We start from the raw sequence: 21,329 nt of genomic DNA on the forward strand, positions 1-21,329 counted from the left end.
AGGATCGGGCCTGATAAATTGAGGCCCTTGAAGCACATATCCTTGATGTCAAGGTTATGAGTATTCTTCGATTAAGAAAGAGTCTGAAACTTTCTCAAAGACAACGTAGGAGCTCAAAAGATTGATATTCAGAGGGAGTCTAAAATACATATGTGATTGCATGATTTTGATGGGCCTGCCCTTGTGTGCATCATGAGGAAGCAATGACTTATCACCAAAAAGTCGGAAGATCAATATCAAATTCAAAGGGAGTCCAACGGGCATCCTTGGGTGAAGAGAGCCTCTAAGGGAGTAACTAGGGGACCTGACTTCCTAGGATCATTGTTTAGAGGGAGAATTTTGAGGTACAAATCCCATGTAAATGATATCTTCTCTATGAGGGAAAAGAAAAGTTCTAAGTGAAATTCGTTGTAATGCATTCTTCTTTGTAAGAGACAAACTTGAGGTAAAAGCCCTTGCTCCAACCTCTAAAAGCAGCTATGGTATATCCACCCTCTGACTCGGTTTATAGTAGATAACCATGAGAGTTGCTATTTTGCATATGTGGATTATGTCATGAAAGGTGACGATCTTTCATTGATGTATTTGTGAGGTTGCTATTGTAAGGTGACGATCTTGTCAATAGCTTGACCTGTTATCATGATAAACTACATTGAGTTGTTCTCCCAGAGTGTCAATAGTCATGATAACGAATGTATCATGATCAGACTACATTAACTTGTTGTCACGGAGTGTCAAAGATCATGATACTTGTCATGATAGAGTTTAGGACGTGTTGTTTTCTAGTTATCCGATCAACTTATTTAAATTGTTGTCCCAAAGTGTTAGAAATCAGATAACTCATATCCTACTAGGATATAACATATTCTTTTGGTAGGCATCAAGGACTTGAAGCCAGTTTACATACCAAAAAAATATAAGTATTATGAATATCATATGATTGATATTTCTTGTTGAATCATACTTCGGATTATATTGAAAGATAACATCTAGGTTGATGGATCTATGTTGATAACCTTAAATATGGCATTCCAAGAATATCATACTGAAATGATATCTCTTCATACACTTGAGAGCATAATGTGTTTTATAAATTCTCCCTAGCTAAGAGGGAGTGTCAAGTTTGTAGCTTAAGTTGGATTGATTTGATCATGAGATACATTAGTGATGATAAATCATCGCTTAGATAATATTCTTATATATATATATATATATATATATATATATATATATATATATGGTTATTTATATTATTGTTAATATATTATTATTGTCTAATAATGATTAACCGTAGAGACATGTCTCCTCCTCTCATATTTCTAATTCTTCAAATTTGCATTTAGAACACACCAATACAATGGCAATGTTATTACATTTGTAGAAACGATCCTTAAATCACAACAATCATTTGCCTATAAAAGCAAATTTATCACATAGCTTGTCAATTGCACCCCCTCGCTATTGGACTTGTTTAACCACTCTTCCAAATTGTCAATGTAAAGCTCAAACAAAGTTGGAGATAATGGGCACCCATGTTTGACCCCAATGTCGTTGCTAAAGCACTTAGACATCCCTTCTACAATTCTGATTTTAGCCTTAACATGCTCATATAATCTATGTATTGCACCCATAAGTTCCTTAGGAATTTCCAGCTCTTCTAGTCTATCCTAGAGTTTGTCACACAACACTATGTCAAACACTTTTTTAAAGTCCACAAAACAGCAAAGGCCTATGCCCCCTAGGTGTTCCATATTTTTTCAACCAAGAATTTGGGAGTAACCCCATGATCGATAGTAGAATACTTTGGTCTAAAACCAGCTTCCCCCTTAGCTCTTTTTCCTTCTATTTTTGCCTATCTACTGACTTTTTGTTCCACCATGCTGCCAAATAATTTGCCAAAGAGCAAGTTGCCAATGATAGTCCAATAGTGTGAAGGGTTGTTTATGTCTCCACTTTTGTGAAGTCGTATTATCTGCACACTAGTTGTCCAATTTCGAGGGAGACCATCTTCATTGACATTGTTGAGATATGATTGATATGAGGTGCAAGAATATCAATACCCCACTTTAAATATTCAGCTTGTAGCCCATCAATATCTTGCACTTTTCCGGCAGCTAACATCCTTATACCCTGAATAGATCATATGTGGGCTTAATTACTTGGGTTTTGTGCTCTCCCATCTCACACTCATAAAGTATCTTGGCGTACTCCAGCCATTGAGCCCCCATGTTGTTATTCTCTACTTATTTCTTCTTTTTTCATAGCTCTTTCAAAAACTTTTTTGTGTTGTTTGTCCCAAGGTTTATCAACTCAAGCCTTCTTAATTCCACATATTGTTGTTTCTCCCACCTTAATAACTTTTCATATTCCTTTTTGTTTTCTTTATTCATTTTCCCTCCCATACTCCTTTTAGCCATGTTGCATTCATCATCAAACCAAGGATTAGTCGAGAAAGTATTCCTAGTGTCTCTTTTGGGCCTTGATCTTGTACATTCCTCAAGAGCTTTGGTGATAATACGAACAAGATTGCCTTTGCCAACAATGTGCTGATTTGGACTATTAATATTATTTTCTAAACTATTGCACAACTAGTTAAGAGAACCTTTGAAAATTTCCTGATTTTCTTGTGTCATTAAATCCTACCACTCGAAGGCACTTTCCTTCCTTGAGGAGCGGTTTGATGTTTTGTTTCCCTTTTATGTGAGTGGCCAGCTTCCATAAAATTGGATTGTTGCCCTTTTATGTGAGCAACATAATAGCAATGTGATATTCAATGTTCATAAATCAAAACAAGAGCAAACTACATAATCAAAATGCTAAGGCCCAAAATGTAGTAAAGGAGGCCTCTAATCATCCTTTGGTAGAGATTAAAAATTGTTATGTTTTTTAAAACAAACTTAATTTTTTTTTAGTGGATGGGAACCATCCAATTGTCCCCTCGAGGAATGTTGGGAAGTCCCCTCGCCTTTGTCGGAACAATGGCAAACAAGTGGCATCGCTAGGGACAACATCCACAGTGCGCCAATGTCTTGGAGACATGGTGTTTTTTGAGGGGACACATCCCCAATGTTTCTATGCAAATAACATATTGTTAGAAGAAACTTATTGAGGAGTTGACTCAAGGGAAAGATTAGGACCTTACCAAACACAAAGATAATAATCAATATAAATTTCATCATCACTCTTATAATGATTCGAAATCCTAAATATCTTTAATAATAAGAAAGTAGCATGTTATACAATTGTATGAGCATAGATAATAACCATTAGTGATCGTGAATAATCAATCTATCAATTATAAAGAGGATGTGCAAGGAGATGACGTTGGAATATTAGGAAAGGTAGAATGTTGCAAGGGGGGGTGAATCAGTATCCTTAAAAACTTTGACCTTAAACAAATTTAGTGATACCCTTACCATTTTTTCACAAATGGATAAACACTTATTACTAACCACAATACTTGTAAATGAAAATAACTTTATCTAATCTAAATTGCACTAACCACTAAACCATAAGCATAAAATTTAACACATAACACAAGTATTTGGTCATGCAGAAACCCTAGGTTAGAGGGAAAACTGTGGTGGGGATGGTACCCAAAACTCCATCACTACTACATTAAGAGGGTGCCTTGTTAGGGCTTACAATGTTTTTGTCTGGTGACTTACTCTGCTAAGAGTATACAATTAGATATGATAAGATCTACCTTCATCAAGGATTTTATAAAACTATGCTAAGTGTGTTCTTGGTTAAGAGATTTTACAAAAGACTGTTAAGTCTACCTTGTGAAAGGATTTAGTCTGCCACAATGATTAGAAAATAGCAATAAACTGACATAGAGAATGCAACTTACTTTGTCAATCAGATCTATCTTCAACACAATTGTATATCACCTTGTTGTGACTGATCTTCAATACCTCTTAACTCTGCTTGAATCTCTAATCTCTGACATACTCGACACTTTACTCTTCTGACATAAAAACTCTTCTCAATAACATCAGCAATACCCCTCTTTCTCACTTCAACAACTACTTTAAAATGTTTCCTTATAAGTCCTTTTTATAGTTTACTTTCTGCATCTTCGGTCGCTAATCTAATAGGGTTTTGGAACTTGCTAGAATGTATCATTGATCGAAATCAACGATCTAGAATAGTCCGAGTTCCATACTTTTCCTTTTTACATTTTCATTGGCCTTTCCTACCTTGAAAGCATAAAACAATTAATACACTCTTACCAACAAATCTTTTCAAATTTTTGCCTCAATCTGTAGGAATCGTGTTTCCCGCTCGGTATGATCGTTCAACATAGTATTTTGTGCCAATTCATACATTTAAGTAACCTTTGTTCCACTTGGTTGATATATTGTTCCTGCTCGGTAGAAATGTTGTCTCTTGATGATAACTCTGCTCGATTACATTGGACTTGCTCAGTAATGTCTCTGCTTGGTGAATATAGAATTTACTCGGTAAGTACTAAGCTCAGGCATAAATGTAAACTCATACATCTCCTCCTTCATGGCTCAAACAATATAGTTGCACTCAGTGATAGTGTTCACTGAGTAACTCATTCTCCTTTACTTCACTTATCTTTTAGACACTGATTGGCAACATGAATGTTTATGGGAGTAACAGTTAATGAATGAAAATAAGATGTGTCCTTTAGTATTATGTCCAACCATTCCAAACACAAGTATAAGATCGCATAAGAATTTGTCAAAGGAAGGCATGGAGCATCAAGACTTGTAATAGCCAAACAATGTTTTTGGGAGACTCAAATATCAGCATCTAGTCAGTGATTTGGCTATGCCATAAAGCTATAAACACACTCATCAAAATAAACTTAGCATCAATATGATTTGAAGAACAAACAGCAACCCCATATCGACATCTTCAAGGCACATTCAAGTCATATGTCACACATACATATCGCAGAGAATAAATATATGAATTTTGCGATCCTCAATGTCTGATTTGAGATGTTTGTTAACAATAAAACATTCATTTTGAGAAGTGCTCAACATTTTATAATTCACCTTTGATTACTGGTGAAAATACTAAGCAAATTGAGTTTCCTCCATATTCATGGTATCAAACAGGCATCACACATATTATGGTGATGAGTAAGAATCTTCAAGAGAATAGTATCATCTAAGTAGAATACCAAGAGGATAATCCAAACAAGGTTGAGGATATACTATGTAAAGCATCAGAACTTAGTTAATATTATATTAAATAAGAAGATTTAATCATAGTATTTCCAATACATACAAATCTCATGAATTAAGCCCTCGAAATTCATAACATTGTATAGCAAGGAATACATTAGAGCCCAAAATTTACAAACGTAGCCATTATATTTGAAAATTGAAGAAATATTAGGAAGGCACATTAATAAAATACTATGCATTTATCCAGATCCAATAAAAGCAAACAGATCATTAGATAATAAAACCTACATAATAGAAAACAAATTAAATAAATCATTTGCTACAATGGGAACTTTGGTAGTCATTTGAAACAAAAAGTGTTATGATCAATATTTCAAAAATGGAGTTAACCATATAAATCTATACAAAAAATATTTAAACACCATCTCTCTATGGGTGGAGTTCATCAACCATCCAATTTAATAACTAAAGATATATGTTGAAAAGAAACAGAAATTTTATGAGTGCATTTACGTTACTTAACACAAGTTACCTTAAGAAAAATTTGAGCCTCTTCTAATCTACAATTTTTTCCAGAAATTTGTTTCTGATTTTTTTAAAATAAAAATCATTGGAGGTATTTCATTAAAATTTTGTGGTTCACTATTAAAACTTTTTGCTGAGAACCACAAGCTTGGTCAAGGGTTTTGATCGTATGAACTCCTCATTTGAGCAAGTCTCTGATTTTCAAAGGTTGCATGTGACTTGCATGTTGCTTGCATCTGCATTCTGTTAGCTGCATGTACTTGCACACACTTGCATGTTCCTGCATGTGTTATTTTACCATGAGAACTCTCATTTTTTTTGCATGAAGGTTTCTCTGATGGTTTTCCATTATATTTCCCTTCAAAACTATCAGTTGGGTTTTAATATCTTTTCATTCAAAACTTATCTATTGGGTTTTAATAAAAAAACTCTCAAAAGTCATATGTTGGGTTTTACCATTTTTTCCTTAAAAACGAAGCTTCGTATCTAGGGTTCTGCTCTAGTTACGATCAATTTTTCAACTCAAAAATCATTCAAGTTTCTTCTGATTTTCAAAAGTGGCACTCAGATATACAATGTGTTCTCATTATAAGCCTCCCTTTTTGTCTGTGACATTCTTAAATAGATTGCTCCTCTAAAAGGCATAAATTTTCACGTCTTTTTATTAATAAACTTAATTATAATTATTGTTTAATCCTTCCCTAAAGACAGGAACTATCCCCTTAATAATAGAATCAACAGACATGCAAGAAATCACAAGTTATGTTGCATAAAGGGATTGTGGCCTATATAAATGAGAGTGCCACTCATTAACCATAAACTGCAGCAGAATTCAAGTACATTTCTTACATTAATGTTGGTCTGTTAAATTTGTTTAACAGAAAGAATATCTAGCATGCCATGATAGATTCTTATGACTTGATTTGAAGTTCATACCCTTAGTATAACATTTCTGAAGCCAAGGGAAATAAAAGATGGCATTGGGTTCATGTACTTTTAAGGAGGGGGCACTACAAATCATTGAGAATTTCCTAAATAATGGGGTTTGCACCCTGGACCCTCAAAACAAGTCCAAGTCCGCATTTGGACATATGGGTTTGTCCAAGTGCGAACCATAGCCGACCCGTGCAGTCCTGCAAGTCAAATGCGGACCTAGGGTTAACCAATGCGGACCTACGCAAATCGCCAAGGATCCACAACAATAAAGTAGAAATGTGGGCCCAAAATTAAAAGGACATTTTTATTTTTTTTCCTTCTACAACTAAAACAACCGTAATAAGGAGGCTATAAACACATTTCATTTCACATTTGCTCTCTCCATCTTGTAAGCTTAAAGTGAGGTCACTTTATTTGAAGGAGATCAATTGTGGAGTCCCAAATACCTTCCAAAGAGCAGATCTAATATTTTAGGCTATGCATTTCAACCATATTCTTTAGTTTTTTGATAGATCATTTCGAGGTTTTGAAATTTATTTTTTTTTTTTAAATCATGTTTTTCTAGAAATTTTGAATTTTGCTTTTCATTTTAATTATAGATTGCCACATTGAATAGTCAAAGCTCAGTGGGTTGTTCTCAAAAATTTAAAATTGATAAAGGGTCTCCTCTATGGAGATACATAACAAGAATTTCTCAATGTTGTGGAGGTGGGGGGTTTGTATAGAAATGTAATTTTTGCATCCTAGAATATAGCTCTTACTACCGAGTAAAACTTCATTTTATGGGCTCTGGGGGTAAAGGGATTAATATGTGTGATGGTGCAACAATGGGAGATAAGAAGGGGCTGCCACCTAGACAAATAGTAGCACTCATTAAAGAACAAGAAGATGCAAATAAATTAGTTGCAAAACTATAACAAAGCAGTTGTAGTTCCAGGAAAAAAACCAACACCACCACTAGCCACTCAACCAACCTCTTAACATCCATTCTTGCCTATTCCTTCTAGGTAGGAGGATGACGATGTAGATGAACCACAAGTCACCACCCGCAAGAGAGGCCCACTAAATCAAGCATTTCAAAATGAGGCAAGAGATATTGCAAGAGAGGCCCACTTGCACATTGCCTCTATGCAAATGGTCTTCCATTCAACTTAGTGAGGTCACCCTGTTGGAGGGAGATGATGATAACAATAAATAATACACCTTCTGGTTACCTAGGTCTTAGATTTGAAAAGGTGTGCACCACCTTATTGCATAAAGAGAGAAAAAATGTAGCAGCCCAATTTAAACCAATTATAGATTCTTGGGCTCAAGCAAGTGTATCTATTGTCTCTCATGGGTAGACAGATTGCAAAAATCACCGCTTGATCAATGTTATTGTTCTATCCCGTAGGGGGGCGATGTGTTTCAAGGCAGTTGACTGTGAGGGGAAAGTAAAAGATGCAAAGTGTATTTCCCAGATTCTCATTGATTGCATAGAGGTGGTGGGTAGTGATAATGGTGTCCAAGTAATTATGGATAATGCAAAAGTTTGCAAAGCTATAGGTGCTTTGGTAGAGGCTAGATATATTGGCTACCATCCACCCTACATTTACTTAATTTAGTAATGCAAGCAATTAGCACCCAAGTAGACTAGGTAAAACAAATTTATGAGGATGAGGAGATTCAAATGTTCATCACAAATCACCATATGTCACAAGCAATTTTCAGAACTTTCTCCAAATTGGAACTATTGAAGGTAAATTTCAAAATTTAATTTATTAAGTTTTATTTATCATTTTTTAATATTTAAGTCATGTTTTGCATAACTGAATGAAATAATTTGTGGTGTTTACATATTTTAAATGTTCTTACTCTTAGCATGTCTTAGGTGGTTGAAACTCGTTTTGCCTCCCACACAATTGTCTTGAGACGACTTGTGAAGGTAAAAGAAGCATTGTCACAAATGGTGCTTGGCAACAAATGGGGGCATTTGGAAGCAGTCCAATACAATAAAGACCCAAAAAGTGAAAGCAATTATATTGAATGATGATTGGTGGGGTTGTATGGGTATGCAATGGAACTCATCGAGCCAATCATGTCCATGCTCCGCTCTGCTGATAGTAATGAACCATCCCTCGAGGATGTTTGTGATGCCATGGACATCATGTTGAAGAGGATAAGGGTGGTAAGTTATAAATTTTAATTTATAATACATTCCTCTATCATTCCTTGTTAAGAGATATCTAAATTTTTAATTGAAATTACTTATATCAAAATAACTTACACAAACATCATTTGATATCACAGATGATACAAAGAAGAGAGAATGATCCTAAGGACACGTTTTTATTAACAGACAAAAACAATTGTTCTTCATTGTTGGAAAAAAATAACCATACCCTTTCACCTCCTCACCTATGCACTCTCTTCCAAATGTTGTAAGCAGAGGTACTCGCTATTCTTGGTGGAGTACCACCTTATAGAGATGTTAAGGTTGCTAGTGGGCGGAAGAGGGCACTTAGAATTGGAATACTTACTCCTTTATCCACTCAACCAAGCGTAGCCAATTGGCTGCCATAAAAGTTGAGGACTTAGTATTTATTCACACCAATTTGTGTCTCGTAGCACACAAGGATCCAAAATATAGAAGCCGGGCAAAGAAGTTGTGGGACGTAGCACCTGAGTCCACTCAATTGGATATGACCATTCAAGATCTTGCTAGAGCCACTCTGCTTGATGTGGATGATGATGAGGACATGGCACTTGATGGATCTAGTGCTACCAGAACTGGTTTGGGTGATAATGGGGGTCTACTAGCAGCTGTGGAAAATGAAAAATCATGATGATTTTTTGATAATCCGTTTGACAATTGATCAGAACTTTGATTATTGATGAACATTAAACTTTGAATCACATTTCAAATTTCAAACTTGCATGAACTATAATTTAATTCAGCAACTCAATGCAATGATTTTCATTAGAATGATAGAATTGTGTTTTAATGTTTATCTTTGGCTTTTGGGATTGATCAATGATTGAGCATCATACTATGAAACAATTTAGTTTTAAAGTTTTGTAAATTTCTCTTATTTTGTTATATATATACATACATTAATATACAAAATGGAAAACAAATTCCTCAAACCCACGAACCAGGTTCTGGTACCCAAAACCATCCCTAAATCTAAACCGGTAACTTAGAGAATTTCTGTCCAATTACAATTTGAATATGGCTAACAAACACAATTTCATTTCTTATGCTTTTTTCTATTTGAATTTACTATGTCTAGCATTAAACAACAACCTTAGCTCTATTTTAGTTAATTTTTACAAGTATTTCATCAGATTTTAACTCCTAAGATTTTAAAGTTCTAAAGCAGAATAACTGAAACGTATTTATATCTGTTTAATGTGTCAATGCCATTTGAACGAATTGTTACCATGCTCGCATTGATAGAAAACATCCACTATAATCAGGGAAACGCACAGACAAAAAATGCTTGATTTACAGAAAAGAATTGGACCAGTCAGATTAAATATTATAAGGCACTTACAGGCCCATAGTCATTGCATATGTCTGAGTTCTTCAAGGACCTTGGAACAATAACTTCCTGAGCCACAATTTTCATTGCTGCATCCGAAGATAACTTTTGTCTGCTAGGTTTTGCTCCCAGAATACGTCTACAATCAGTTGCACCACAATAACATTGCTGATCGGTGCCAAATTGAATAAACCTGAAGCAGGTAAGTTTAAAGAACATTTACTTAAATCTACACAAAAGATGCCAATTGAGTTCAAAAAGAAATGTGTACCCTATAAGCAAATAGAAAATTAACATTTAGATACTAAGCACTAAAATGTGATCTTCCATTTACGAATCAAAATTGCCTAGAGTAAAAATGTACATACTGATAGTCATATGTGACAAATTCCCCTTTCATTATATCAGTCTTTGCAAACACCCCAATTCTTGTCTCACCATCATTCTGCCTGAAATAGTAGTTATATTAAGTAAATTCCATGTACAAGTGAATGCCATGAAAATCTATGATCCTTAGTCCCTTACTGCATATGAAATAGAACTGCTATGATCCAAACATCTAACCATTTCTGAAGCTCAGTATTTGGCTGGCAACTATGATTGATATATCGTGATTTGTTTGCTTTGTGTGTCGCATCAATGACCATTTCACGACTAATCTCACACAAGTAAAAATTAGTTTCACCCCGCTCCTTCATCTTCCATAGTCTTTCCTCACAAGTTTTGTCATCAATAACTTCATTCAGGATGGATAAACCAATATGAGATTACTCAGTTCATATTTACATACAAAAACAAAGAAAATACTCATACAAGAAAAATTACAACAGAAAAGAACCTAAACAATTACCTTCTCCAACATACTCTATCAAGAATTCCCCTGCCTTAATATCTTCACCGGCTTTCACCCCCCACCCACATTTCTCAGTCTGCAAGTGAGAACAGAAATTTCAGTGAAAGATCCTATTCACCGCACGCTGATGTCAATGTTAAATTAGATTTTTGGGAAACCATATTTCAAATCAATCAGGTTACCATGTAAGCATTCAATTGGACATCATACTCTATTTCTCAAATGAAAAATGTCAATATATAAAGACATTGAATAAAGATCCAATCAGATGTGAAGAAACACTCATTACTAATTATGAAAGCCATGTCTACTGTTTTGAATATATATATAAGAGACATTACCAACAAGTGCAGCTGACTGGCTGCACATAATTATATAAACTGATTTCCTGTCTTTAATATAGTTAGTTGTTTCTAATATTTCATTGAGGTCTAAGGCAAGATTATAATATAGGATACCAAAGATTCTCTCTACGCCTAAAATATTGTAGACTGAGTATATTTATGGAGGAATTGGGAATTGTTCAGTCGGGCTCTTCCTTTCAGCTTGGAACCTTCTGTTCATGCAACTGTTTTGTAAGTACATGAGCTTTAAATCTACTTACTCATCTATTGATTTTTTCCCTGTCATTTAACTGCTGCTTTCCTCTCTCTCGTCCTTGATATAGTACTAATTTGTCATTTATTGTTGGAGTCTTTGTCCTTTATTGTTAAAGTCTTTGCAGCACTGTCAATTAGCTCTTACTAGTACTTTTACTTCTGGGTCTCATATTTTAGTGTGAAAAGTGGCTTTTTTCATCTAGTTTTTACATCTAGTATTCCTATCACTCTGGCTTAACTTGGTTAATTGTCTCAATCTATAGGCACTTGCCACATGTAGAACACTTGGAACACATGCCTTACACACTTGTCCCAAGCATCTTACATGGGTCACACCTCCTGGAGGGTTAATCAGCCTTTTTGTTTCACCTTCCTACTTCCTCGTTCACCTATATTTTCAAGGATAGTTTACTGTGCATACATTTTTATGATAGATTATTGGATAATGCATTGTGCATCATTTGTGGAATTCTAAATTTTACATTCAGTTGGTGCTACTCCAACATAGTATCAGAGAGATGAATTGCAACATTTTGGTGAATTAAGTTTACATCTCTATCAATTAAAGTGTCATTTTGAGAGCCATTGACCCTCTCCTCATTTGCTTCATCACAATAACATTATTTGGCCTCTTTCCTGGCACATAGCATCTGTGTGTTTGTTGCAGGCAATTTATAGCCATTCTGGCCTAGTTGTTTGTATTTTGCGATGCTTTGTAAGGTGCAAACAGCATACAGGGAGCTGTTACCAGCAAGTAAAATAATGATTTGAGTAGAAAATGCTAATATTCTGCAAGTTCACAGCAGCAGTGTGCTTTTTTGCTTTGGTGTGTATCTATTAAACCAATGCTTGAAGCCTGTTTGAAGGCACCACTCTGCTTCTTTGTGTCTTCTCAGAATTTTATGGTCACCATTATTGTTTTTCAAGACATTGTAGTCTGCATTGAGATCATTTGTGCAGACTATTTGGAAACTTGAGAGGCATCAACTAGAAGAATCCTTCCATTTTCCCTACATGATCATTGTCAGTGCCATTTCTTTCTTGTTTTATAGCCGACTTTGCAAAGTAAGAGTCGCAGGTGGCTTCCTTGTTTAGCTTCAGCAAAGTACATTTATCAGTGCCATCCATTGGGCACTATGACATTCACCTAGCACCTCAAAATCTATTTGTGTTTCTACAATGCTTCCAGCTTTGGCACACATGGTTGTTGTTTGTTGCCTGCTGTTTCCACTCACCAGCATACTACCAAGGCAGCCACTCTACCACTTTGCTGTTTCAGCCCCTATTTTTAGGGGCTTCATTCAACAAATCATAGATGTCTTGCACAAATCTCTGACCAACAGTTGTGTTGCAGTCCAAGAAGAAACTTTCAAACTAATTGTGAATTGGAGAAAACTTGATGTTGGAGAGTTGTAATTTCTGTTTGATTTAAGTTTCAAATTGTCAGATCATTATTTGACCAGCATAATAACATCATTTTTGCTTCTACACTGCTTCCAGCATTGGCACACCTGGTTGCTACTTGTTTCTTGCTGTTTCCACTCACCAGTATACTATCAAGCCAGCCACTCTGCCACTTTGCTGTTTCAGTCCCTATTTTTAAGGGCTTTATTCAACAAATCTCTGACCGACAGTTGTGTAGGAGTCCAAGAAGAAACTTTCAAACTAGTTGTGAATTGGAGAAAACGTGATGTTGGAGAGTTGTAATTTCTGTTTGATTGAAGTTTCAAATTGCCAGATTATCATTTGACCAGCATAATAACACTCCAAATTTAGCACCCAGAAGACTTGGTCAAAGATGCATTCAGGATTATTTTCACACTCACCCTCTCTTCTCTCATGTTGGCTATTAGTCTTCTCACTTAGACTTTATTGTAAATATTAGCTCTGGCAACACTCTTTTATGCACAATGGTTTGTAAAATTGATAATTAGCTTATATAAGGGCTCAACTCATAGATTTCTTGCCCAAATCTCTGACCAAAAGTTGTGTGGGAGTCCAAGAAGAAACTTTCAAACTAGTTGTGTATTGGAGAAAACTTGATGTTGGAGAGTTGTAATTCCTGTTTCATTTTAGTTTCAAATTGCCAGATAACACTCCAAATTTAGCACCCAGAAGACTTAGTCAAACCTGCATTCAAGGATAATCCTCACACTCACCCTTTCTTCTCTCGTGTTGGCTATTAGTCTTCTCACTTGGTGTTTATTGTAATTATTAGCTCTAGTAACAGTCTTTTATATACAGTGGTCTGTAAAATTGACAATTAGCTTATATAAGGGCTCTAAAGAAGGGGGACAATTTTACTTTGGTACATAGTTGGCAAACAGGAAGTCATTTTTACAGTGTAAATAATCATTGCAAAGCTCTTTGTGAACTGATTCCAACGGTTAGCAGTAAGCTTAGGTCCAAACTTCATATAGGCAATTTTTAACTGCTTTTAAAGCAACTGAAATTAAAATAGGTCTATTAGAACTTTCAGTGTTACCGGGAGACTGGGAGACTTGGAGGACTCTGGTACTGGTACTAGTACTGGTATGACTATTTTTGAAAAATAGGAAACGGAGGTACTTGGAGACAGCAATTTTTTTAATATAATTTAAAATTAAGGGCCAAAATACACAAAATAACTTAATATTATATTTTAAATTTATTTTTAATCAAGAGATGCTGGGAGACTTCACTTTTTGGATTTGGAGACTAAGAGTCTTCATGAGACTTTATCATGGAGTCTCCAACCTTTTTTGAGGTCTATGGAAACCCAAAAAGTCTCCAAGACGCATCTCAGAGGGGGGGAGACGCGTCTCCAGGAAACACTACTTGAAATTGAGTTCCTTTTTTTCGCAAAAGTTCATGTATTAACATTTCTCACGCATTAAACCTATTTTCCTTGCAAAACACAATAATATCATAGACCTCATATTGCAGTTTGCACACACTTGTACCAATTATTTTTTCTTCCACGTGCAAAGTACTTATACCAAGGATAGAGAGTTATTTCTAGGTGTTGCAAGAAAGGATTTGTTGGTAGCTCCACATTCTAGGACCTACATTTGCACAGTCTGTAAGAAAATGTCACAGATAGACATCTGTGCCACAATCTACAAGACATAAAGATGACTTTGTCTCCACTAGTCTTCCTTATAAAATGCAGTAGCTTCACTCAGAGCTTATGATGAATGCTACAAGGACCATAAGTTAGATTTACTGTTCTAGACACTAGTTTTAGCCTTCTACAACATCCAAATGCATTGATCCTTCAATGATCTTGAGCCTTTTACCTCGGTTGCAATTAACCCTTTTTACTGAAGCATACTTGGAAGTTAAACCTTGTATTCCATATGTCCATTTTGCCTAGGTCTCAAACTCAAATACAATGCTGAGGAAAGGAAGATTGCTTTCAAATTTCACAGGGAATTAATTTGATCAGAATCTATGGTTCTCTTTGTTTATACATCATAGTATTTGGGGTTCTCTACACTCTTACTTTCACCTCTGTTATCTTTGTAGCCAATACCTCACAACATTCTGAATGCCTTCAGGGCTTTGCATGTTGTCAATGGTTATAATTAAACTAGTTCCTTGGGTATAACAGGGATAATTTCAGTCCATGGTGAAGATACTCAAGATCATAACTTAGATATTCTGATAAATCTGTTGACAACTCTCCACAAGAATGAGAGAATTCTGTAAAGCATGAAACTACCCTTTCAAATCAAATGTAAAAATTCCAGCTTTCCCAGCAGAAAATGTGATAAAAACAACATTGTGGTACTATGACAAGCTATAGGATTTTACACGGTAATGAGCACAACTTGTAAACAAGTTTAACAAAGTTCAGCATACTTGTACAAAAAAACTTCCTAGGAGCAGTAAAGACATGTGCTGCTGTAAAAACTTGTGTTTATATGCACTTCCAATCTTCTCTTAGACAGCTGTTTCAAAAATAAAAATCTCTCTAAATAACATTTTGTTTATTACAATTAGCCCTTTTGCATATATACCTTCTAATTTTTAAAATTCTTATTAGACATCTTTTCACTGCCAGAGTTTGGCCAGATTTAAAGAATGATGGTTATGCTTTCTGCCTCAATGTTATTGTCCCGGTGGGGAGATCAGAGAGAAGGTCAATGCATTCACTCTTCAATGGGAGCTCCAAAGGAAGATCATGACACATGAATTGATTGATTCTTTCCCTGGTATCCATAGAGGAGTCAATGCTGCATTCTCTTATATATGTCATTACACCCATAAATCATCAACTTGTGTTCCAGAACCATATGAAATCCTGGTAGTGCTATAATCCATGTCCGGCCAGTGCCCCGTGGAATGCAAGGGCCCTAATCGGGCGGCCCGCTGGTAACCATGGTGGCTTTGGCCGGCATAAATTACCAATGCTTTCGAATGGGCTTTTAAAGTAGTGGTTTGCCATCCTCTCGCCAATTCTAGCCTGTCACTAAAACATAACAATGATAACATGGTCTGCAGCTTACCTAGCTGCTAACTTTTGTCCTGTTATTAAATAGAATAGTACAATATTTTTAAACCAGTTGTCGCCAAAAAATAAAAACATAATAAACAACAGGATTAATTATCCTGTCTTACAGTTTGTTTTTGTAGTATGGGGCCAACTTATTCCAGTGAACCACTGCCTCAGCCAAGGAGGCCCCCCAGGTCACTTGTTATATCGTACATGCCATTACATACTAAATGCAACCTCACTTCCAGAAAATTAGTTTTCCTTTCATTGGGCTCTTGCATATATGTTAAATTACAGATTTAACCTTGAAGATTTCAATTCACTTCAATTTGTATATGCCACTCTCTCTGCCACTGCTACACAGCTGATCCCCTCCCGTCCCCAATTTAGGTCCTTGGTCCACCTATCCCTGAAACCCATCCCCAGGTCCCCCATTCAGGAAACTTAGTAAAACTATACCTAATTATTAATTGCTGTCGTATTTTAGACTACAGACACCACTCCAAGAAGGCTGATTTGCATACCAAAAGAAATTCTCATTCTGGCATCATTACTAACCTACTGCATTTGTTGAAGAAATATCATAAATAAATTATTTGATGATCTGTACAGGAGGTTGGATTACAACTTTGAATTCAATAATTTGAACAGTCTATCACAGTTTTCCCTTCAAATCATTATTATCCTTGGGGAAAAACAAATAGCACTGTAACCTCCTATTTTTCCTTTTGTCATTATAGATAGAAGCAATAAGTTGTTTTTATAATGTTCTAAGAACTAAGTGATATATATATATATGACAAAGAGATAGATCCATTTAAAAGGTTTCAAACAAATAAAGCAGAAGCAACTGAAGAGCTATCTACAATTTAAAGAAGCATGTTTATAAAACTAAAGGAACGTAAAAAAAGATGTTAGTATTCAGAAGTGGTAGGATTCTATTCACAATTTTAGTTTTAAGTAAAATAAATAGGTCTCACCTTTGACAGTTTCAAATTTTTCACTGTCCTATGTTGGAATGGTTTATTGACACATGATTCTCCACAACCACAGCTTGAGGAGCAGCTAAAATTTAGCATCCTGAGATATTCAAACATGCCAAACAAATATACTCCAGATATCAATCCAAACTCCAAAATTAGAATACACCTATAGAATTTGATTGTGGATCTTATTTATGCTTGGCAATCAAAGCCAAACATTCTAGAATTAACAAGTACAAAAGAATATCTAGTATGGCATACTACAGTGGCATTTCCTTCAAAGAATAGAATAAAAAGATTTTCCAGCCTACTGATAAGAAACTTACGCACAAAGGCAATCTTTATCACAGAGTTTTTCTGCACCTGAGGAAGGTGATCTACAAGAGCACTGCATACCGTCATCATCTACACGCTTTCTCTTAGTCAGATATACATCTACTTGTAGTCAAGAATGGTCAAAATTATGCTTGGTAATAATATGACATTCATAATATGAAAGTTGTAGAGAATTTTGACCAAATTGAATATATGAGCATTTGTTAATGAATATTTCATCACCGTCCCACATTCACTGGGTAATAACTAAAGAAAGTGACAGAGTTAATGTTTGTTGGAATCTTCCACCTAAAGTATTTCCTCGAGTTAAATTTTGATGAGACCTCTAGAGGAAATCTGGTCTTGACTGTGGGCAGTGTGAGACTTAGAGAAGCTAGGACCTTTAATAAAAAGGTTTTTCCTCTTATCTTAGTTCCAGAACCAATAAGGAAGCACAATGCGAAGCAATGGTGACTGGTTTCTCTTTGCTAGTCATTTAAGTTATTCTAGGGTAGAGAAAATTAGATTGCCCAATACAAAAGCTGGTGTTGGTTTTAAAAGGTAACAATGTGCAAGGATTTCAAGGACATTTTCATTATTCATTGTTATCAAGAAGGTAATGGTGTGTAGGTCTTGTTAGCCAATGTTGAAATAGAACAAAATTCAAATGCCGTTCAGCAATGATCAATAATAAAAATAATGAGTGGGAATGTTTCGTACCCCATTTATTAAAGGAAAATCCTCCATGATTGTTTAAATGTGGACCTTCTAGTAGCCTTCAGACAATTATGTGAGAGTTTTTATAGGATTGATATGACGTTTTAAGGTCACTACTTCCCTTGGATTCATCCATATGTTAAGTTCAAGTATTATTTAGGCAGGTAGGTGAAATGTGCTATTTTCCTTGCATGGCAGTCAAATAGACTATTAATTGGGATTTAGGATGGTGACTAACATGTGTGCGCTACTTTTTCCTGAAAAAGCTTTTCATCCACTCTCTCTATAATTTTGTGCTTGCCAGCATGCACTGCTTTGTCGGCTTGGTTGCTTTGTTTACCATTTTGTAGTGTTGTTGGCAGCTCTTCCTATTCACAAGCTTATTTAAGGACATTTTTTATTGGCAGTATGGCTCACAAGAACTTGGTGGGGGTTTGCAGAAATCTTGTGTCAAAGCGAGGTTTCTAACAACAAGCTTCCATGCCATGAATTTTTGTTGCCGAATCTTCTTAAGACTACTCTAGGTGAAGAAGGTATTAGAGATAATGGTTATGTGAGTGAGGTCTGGGGTCTCCAATGTAGCATATTTCTATGCTAAGTCAAATGTGATCCTCTCAGTGTAAGGAAGTAGATGATCTCAATGCAACAAGTGAAGGTGGAAGATGGTCTTAAATTGGACAATAGAAAGGTGGAAGTTGGTGTTTGGTCTCCAATCATTCTCATGGAAACAGGGGGTGAAATTCAAGCTGTGAGAGAGGAGCTACAGCTGGGTAAAGGTGATATTGAGGATCGTACTTTCTTTTGTGACGATTTACACATTGTATTCAACAATTGCTTGCGTTCCATAATCAACGGATATTAGAGGTTTCAAGTACTTGCACATTGATGTTGCTGGAAAAAGGTATGTTGAGCTGTGAAAAGGACTCAGATTATTTATGGTAGGGAAGATAGGAAGTGACAATGTGGGCACTTGTGCTTAGCTTGTTGTTGGGATGTGGGTCTACTTTCTTTTATAATAATGAGCTACTGATGCTTAGCCTGCTGTTCGTTTTTTCTTCTTTTAGTTGATTGTCGCCACTCATAGCTGGGTTTGAGTTATGCGTTTTCTTTGCTTTGATTATGACATCACTCATTTTGTAATTTGTTTTATTGTGCAGGGACCCCCATAGAACTCTCTATAATATTACAAAAAAAATTGAGAAAAAAATGCATAATTCATCGCTGTGAGTTTTAAAAGAAGATAAATAAGCCATGTACATTTTTACAAGAACAAAATTAGAAAAAAATGTTTCAAAGAAGCCCAAAGGAAAAAGTGGAAACACGAGTGCATCTTAAAAAGATCATTAGTACAATCATCATGAGAGGAACATGTTTACACAATGAATGGCAGTTTGCATTGTTTCTTGAATTTTATACAGTGCCTCAACATTCTAATGTGTAACTTATTTGGACAGGAATTTATATCTGAAGATACAACTAAAGAATGAACAATTCAAATATTTATTACAACAAAATATCAGTTGTGATTGTATGCTTTAAAGGATACTGCGCTTAATGTATGTATACGAAAGTGGCTTCCACTTCTTCAAGGGATCTGGAAGATTAAAATCAACCGGAGTCTCAGGCACAGACAACTGCATGAATATATTTTTTAGGTTCTTTTCCTGCCCTGCATCCTGATGCAGCATCATTGAAACAAAACAACTGAAAAATTATAGTTCAACAGATAATTTTGTTTCCTGAAAAGTAAAAATATCAAAATAGAAAACATTTTGGTGAAGAAAATTGTAAACATAAAATGCCAAAATAATAAGAGACAGACAACTATAATAGTCTGAGTTTATAGAAACAACTGAGAATGATATCAAGATCTTAGTATGCCAGCACATTAAAACAGAAGATAATGTATGGAAAATACAATGTTTATGATATGATTAAGACTAAAACATCTCCATGTAGGAAATCTTCCAGATTCAGGTCCAAAAGTATTTTATTTTCTAGTCCAAATTTAATGGAATATTACAAGTCATTCTGCGTCATGTTAGATTCAGTTAAACATTACTTGTTGAAAACCATGCTCCTAGCCTCTTTTGCTTCAGATTTGGTTATCTATTACCAGTTAAAAGATGTTTCCAGCCACATTCTGCTTCACTGTCAAAGGCTTAATTTTCATGGTATAGAAGAAAGAGTGTACAAGGGTAGTGGGAACCAAAATGGTTCCTGATAGTCAATACTATTGACTCAAGAAGTGCAATACGTCATATTGGATAAAACAGAAGTCAGGTGATTTGTAGACAGTAGCTGCACTTGTTCTCTAAGTCTTTTCATGAGTTCAATAGTGACAGGGCACAGATAAAGGAGAAGAGGACAGATAATACAACATCAAAATGAATCAGGCTGATATAAATTATCATGCCAATGCAATTTCAATACTCATTGCCAGTTTTCCCCCTTACCAAAATCAGTTCTGCTGGTCCAAAACTCTGGAAAACAATGTTTATGACATGATTAAGACTAAAACTGTGTTCTGCTAGAAATCTTCCAGATTCAGGGGCAAAAGTATTTAGTTTTCTGGTTCAATTTTAATTAAATATTACAAGTTTTAATGTGACGTGTTAGATTCAGTTTAACATTACTTGTCAAAAGCATCCTCCCAGCATCTTTTGCTTCAGATTACCACTACCAGTTAAAAGGATGCTCCCACCCTCTTCTCCTCTGCCTGTCCCCGTTCACTGTTGAGTTCATGTGAAGACTAAATCTGCTTTCTGCTGGAAATCTTTCAGATCCGGGGTCAAAAGCATTTAATTTTCTGGTTCAAATTTGATGGAATATTGGAAGTTTTTACGTGAGATGTTACATTCACTCAAAAATTACTTGTCAAAAGCATGCTCCCAGCCTCTTTTGCTTCAGACATGATTATCTATTATTGTCAAAGGCAGATGATTTGTGCAGGGTAGGCTCCACTTGTTCTATAAATCTGTACATTAACTCTGAGTGCCAGGGCACAGCTAGAAGAGAATAAGATAAATAATACAACATCAAAATGAATCAGACTGATATGGATTATCGTTCCAATTGGAAAGCAGAGTATCAAAAAGGAATTGTCGAATATTCACTAATATGTGGAACTTTAAGCAACCCCATAATAGAAGGGCAATCTTTTTTGCAATCTAAGTAGGATGCAATTATTGCTAATTTCTGCCTGCATGGAAAGCTTGAACATCAAGAAAGC

The 21,329-nt window shown here is 35.4% G+C and overlaps 1 protein-coding gene across 3 annotated transcripts in view; it reads right to left on the reverse strand.

Moving 5' to 3' along the window:
• The window catches only part of LOC149541927 (histone-lysine N-methyltransferase ASHH3-like), a 71,910-nt gene that overhangs the window by 44,472 nt on the left and 6,109 nt on the right, over positions 1–21,329 (reverse strand). For all 3 annotated transcript variants that reach the window (XM_089796988.1, XM_089796987.1, XM_089796986.1), the window contains exons 3-9: positions 19,644–19,773; positions 17,392–17,500; positions 17,063–17,162; positions 11,004–11,082; positions 10,718–10,889; positions 10,522–10,602; positions 10,166–10,346 (exon numbers count right to left, since the gene is read on the reverse strand). In XM_089796988.1, the coding sequence (XP_089653114.1) occupies positions 10,166–10,346; positions 10,522–10,602; positions 10,718–10,889; positions 11,004–11,082; positions 17,063–17,162; positions 17,392–17,500; positions 19,644–19,773 (852 nt within the window). The remainder of the gene's footprint in view (positions 1–10,165; positions 10,347–10,521; positions 10,603–10,717; positions 10,890–11,003; positions 11,083–17,062; positions 17,163–17,391; positions 17,501–19,643; positions 19,774–21,329) is intronic.

Source organism: Cupressus sempervirens, chromosome 8, assembly GCF_028749045.1.
Source record: "Cupressus sempervirens isolate cs-2001-9-10 chromosome 8, ASM2874904v1, whole genome shotgun sequence".
In the NCBI taxonomy this organism is placed as follows: Eukaryota; Viridiplantae; Streptophyta; class Pinopsida; order Cupressales; family Cupressaceae; genus Cupressus; species Cupressus sempervirens.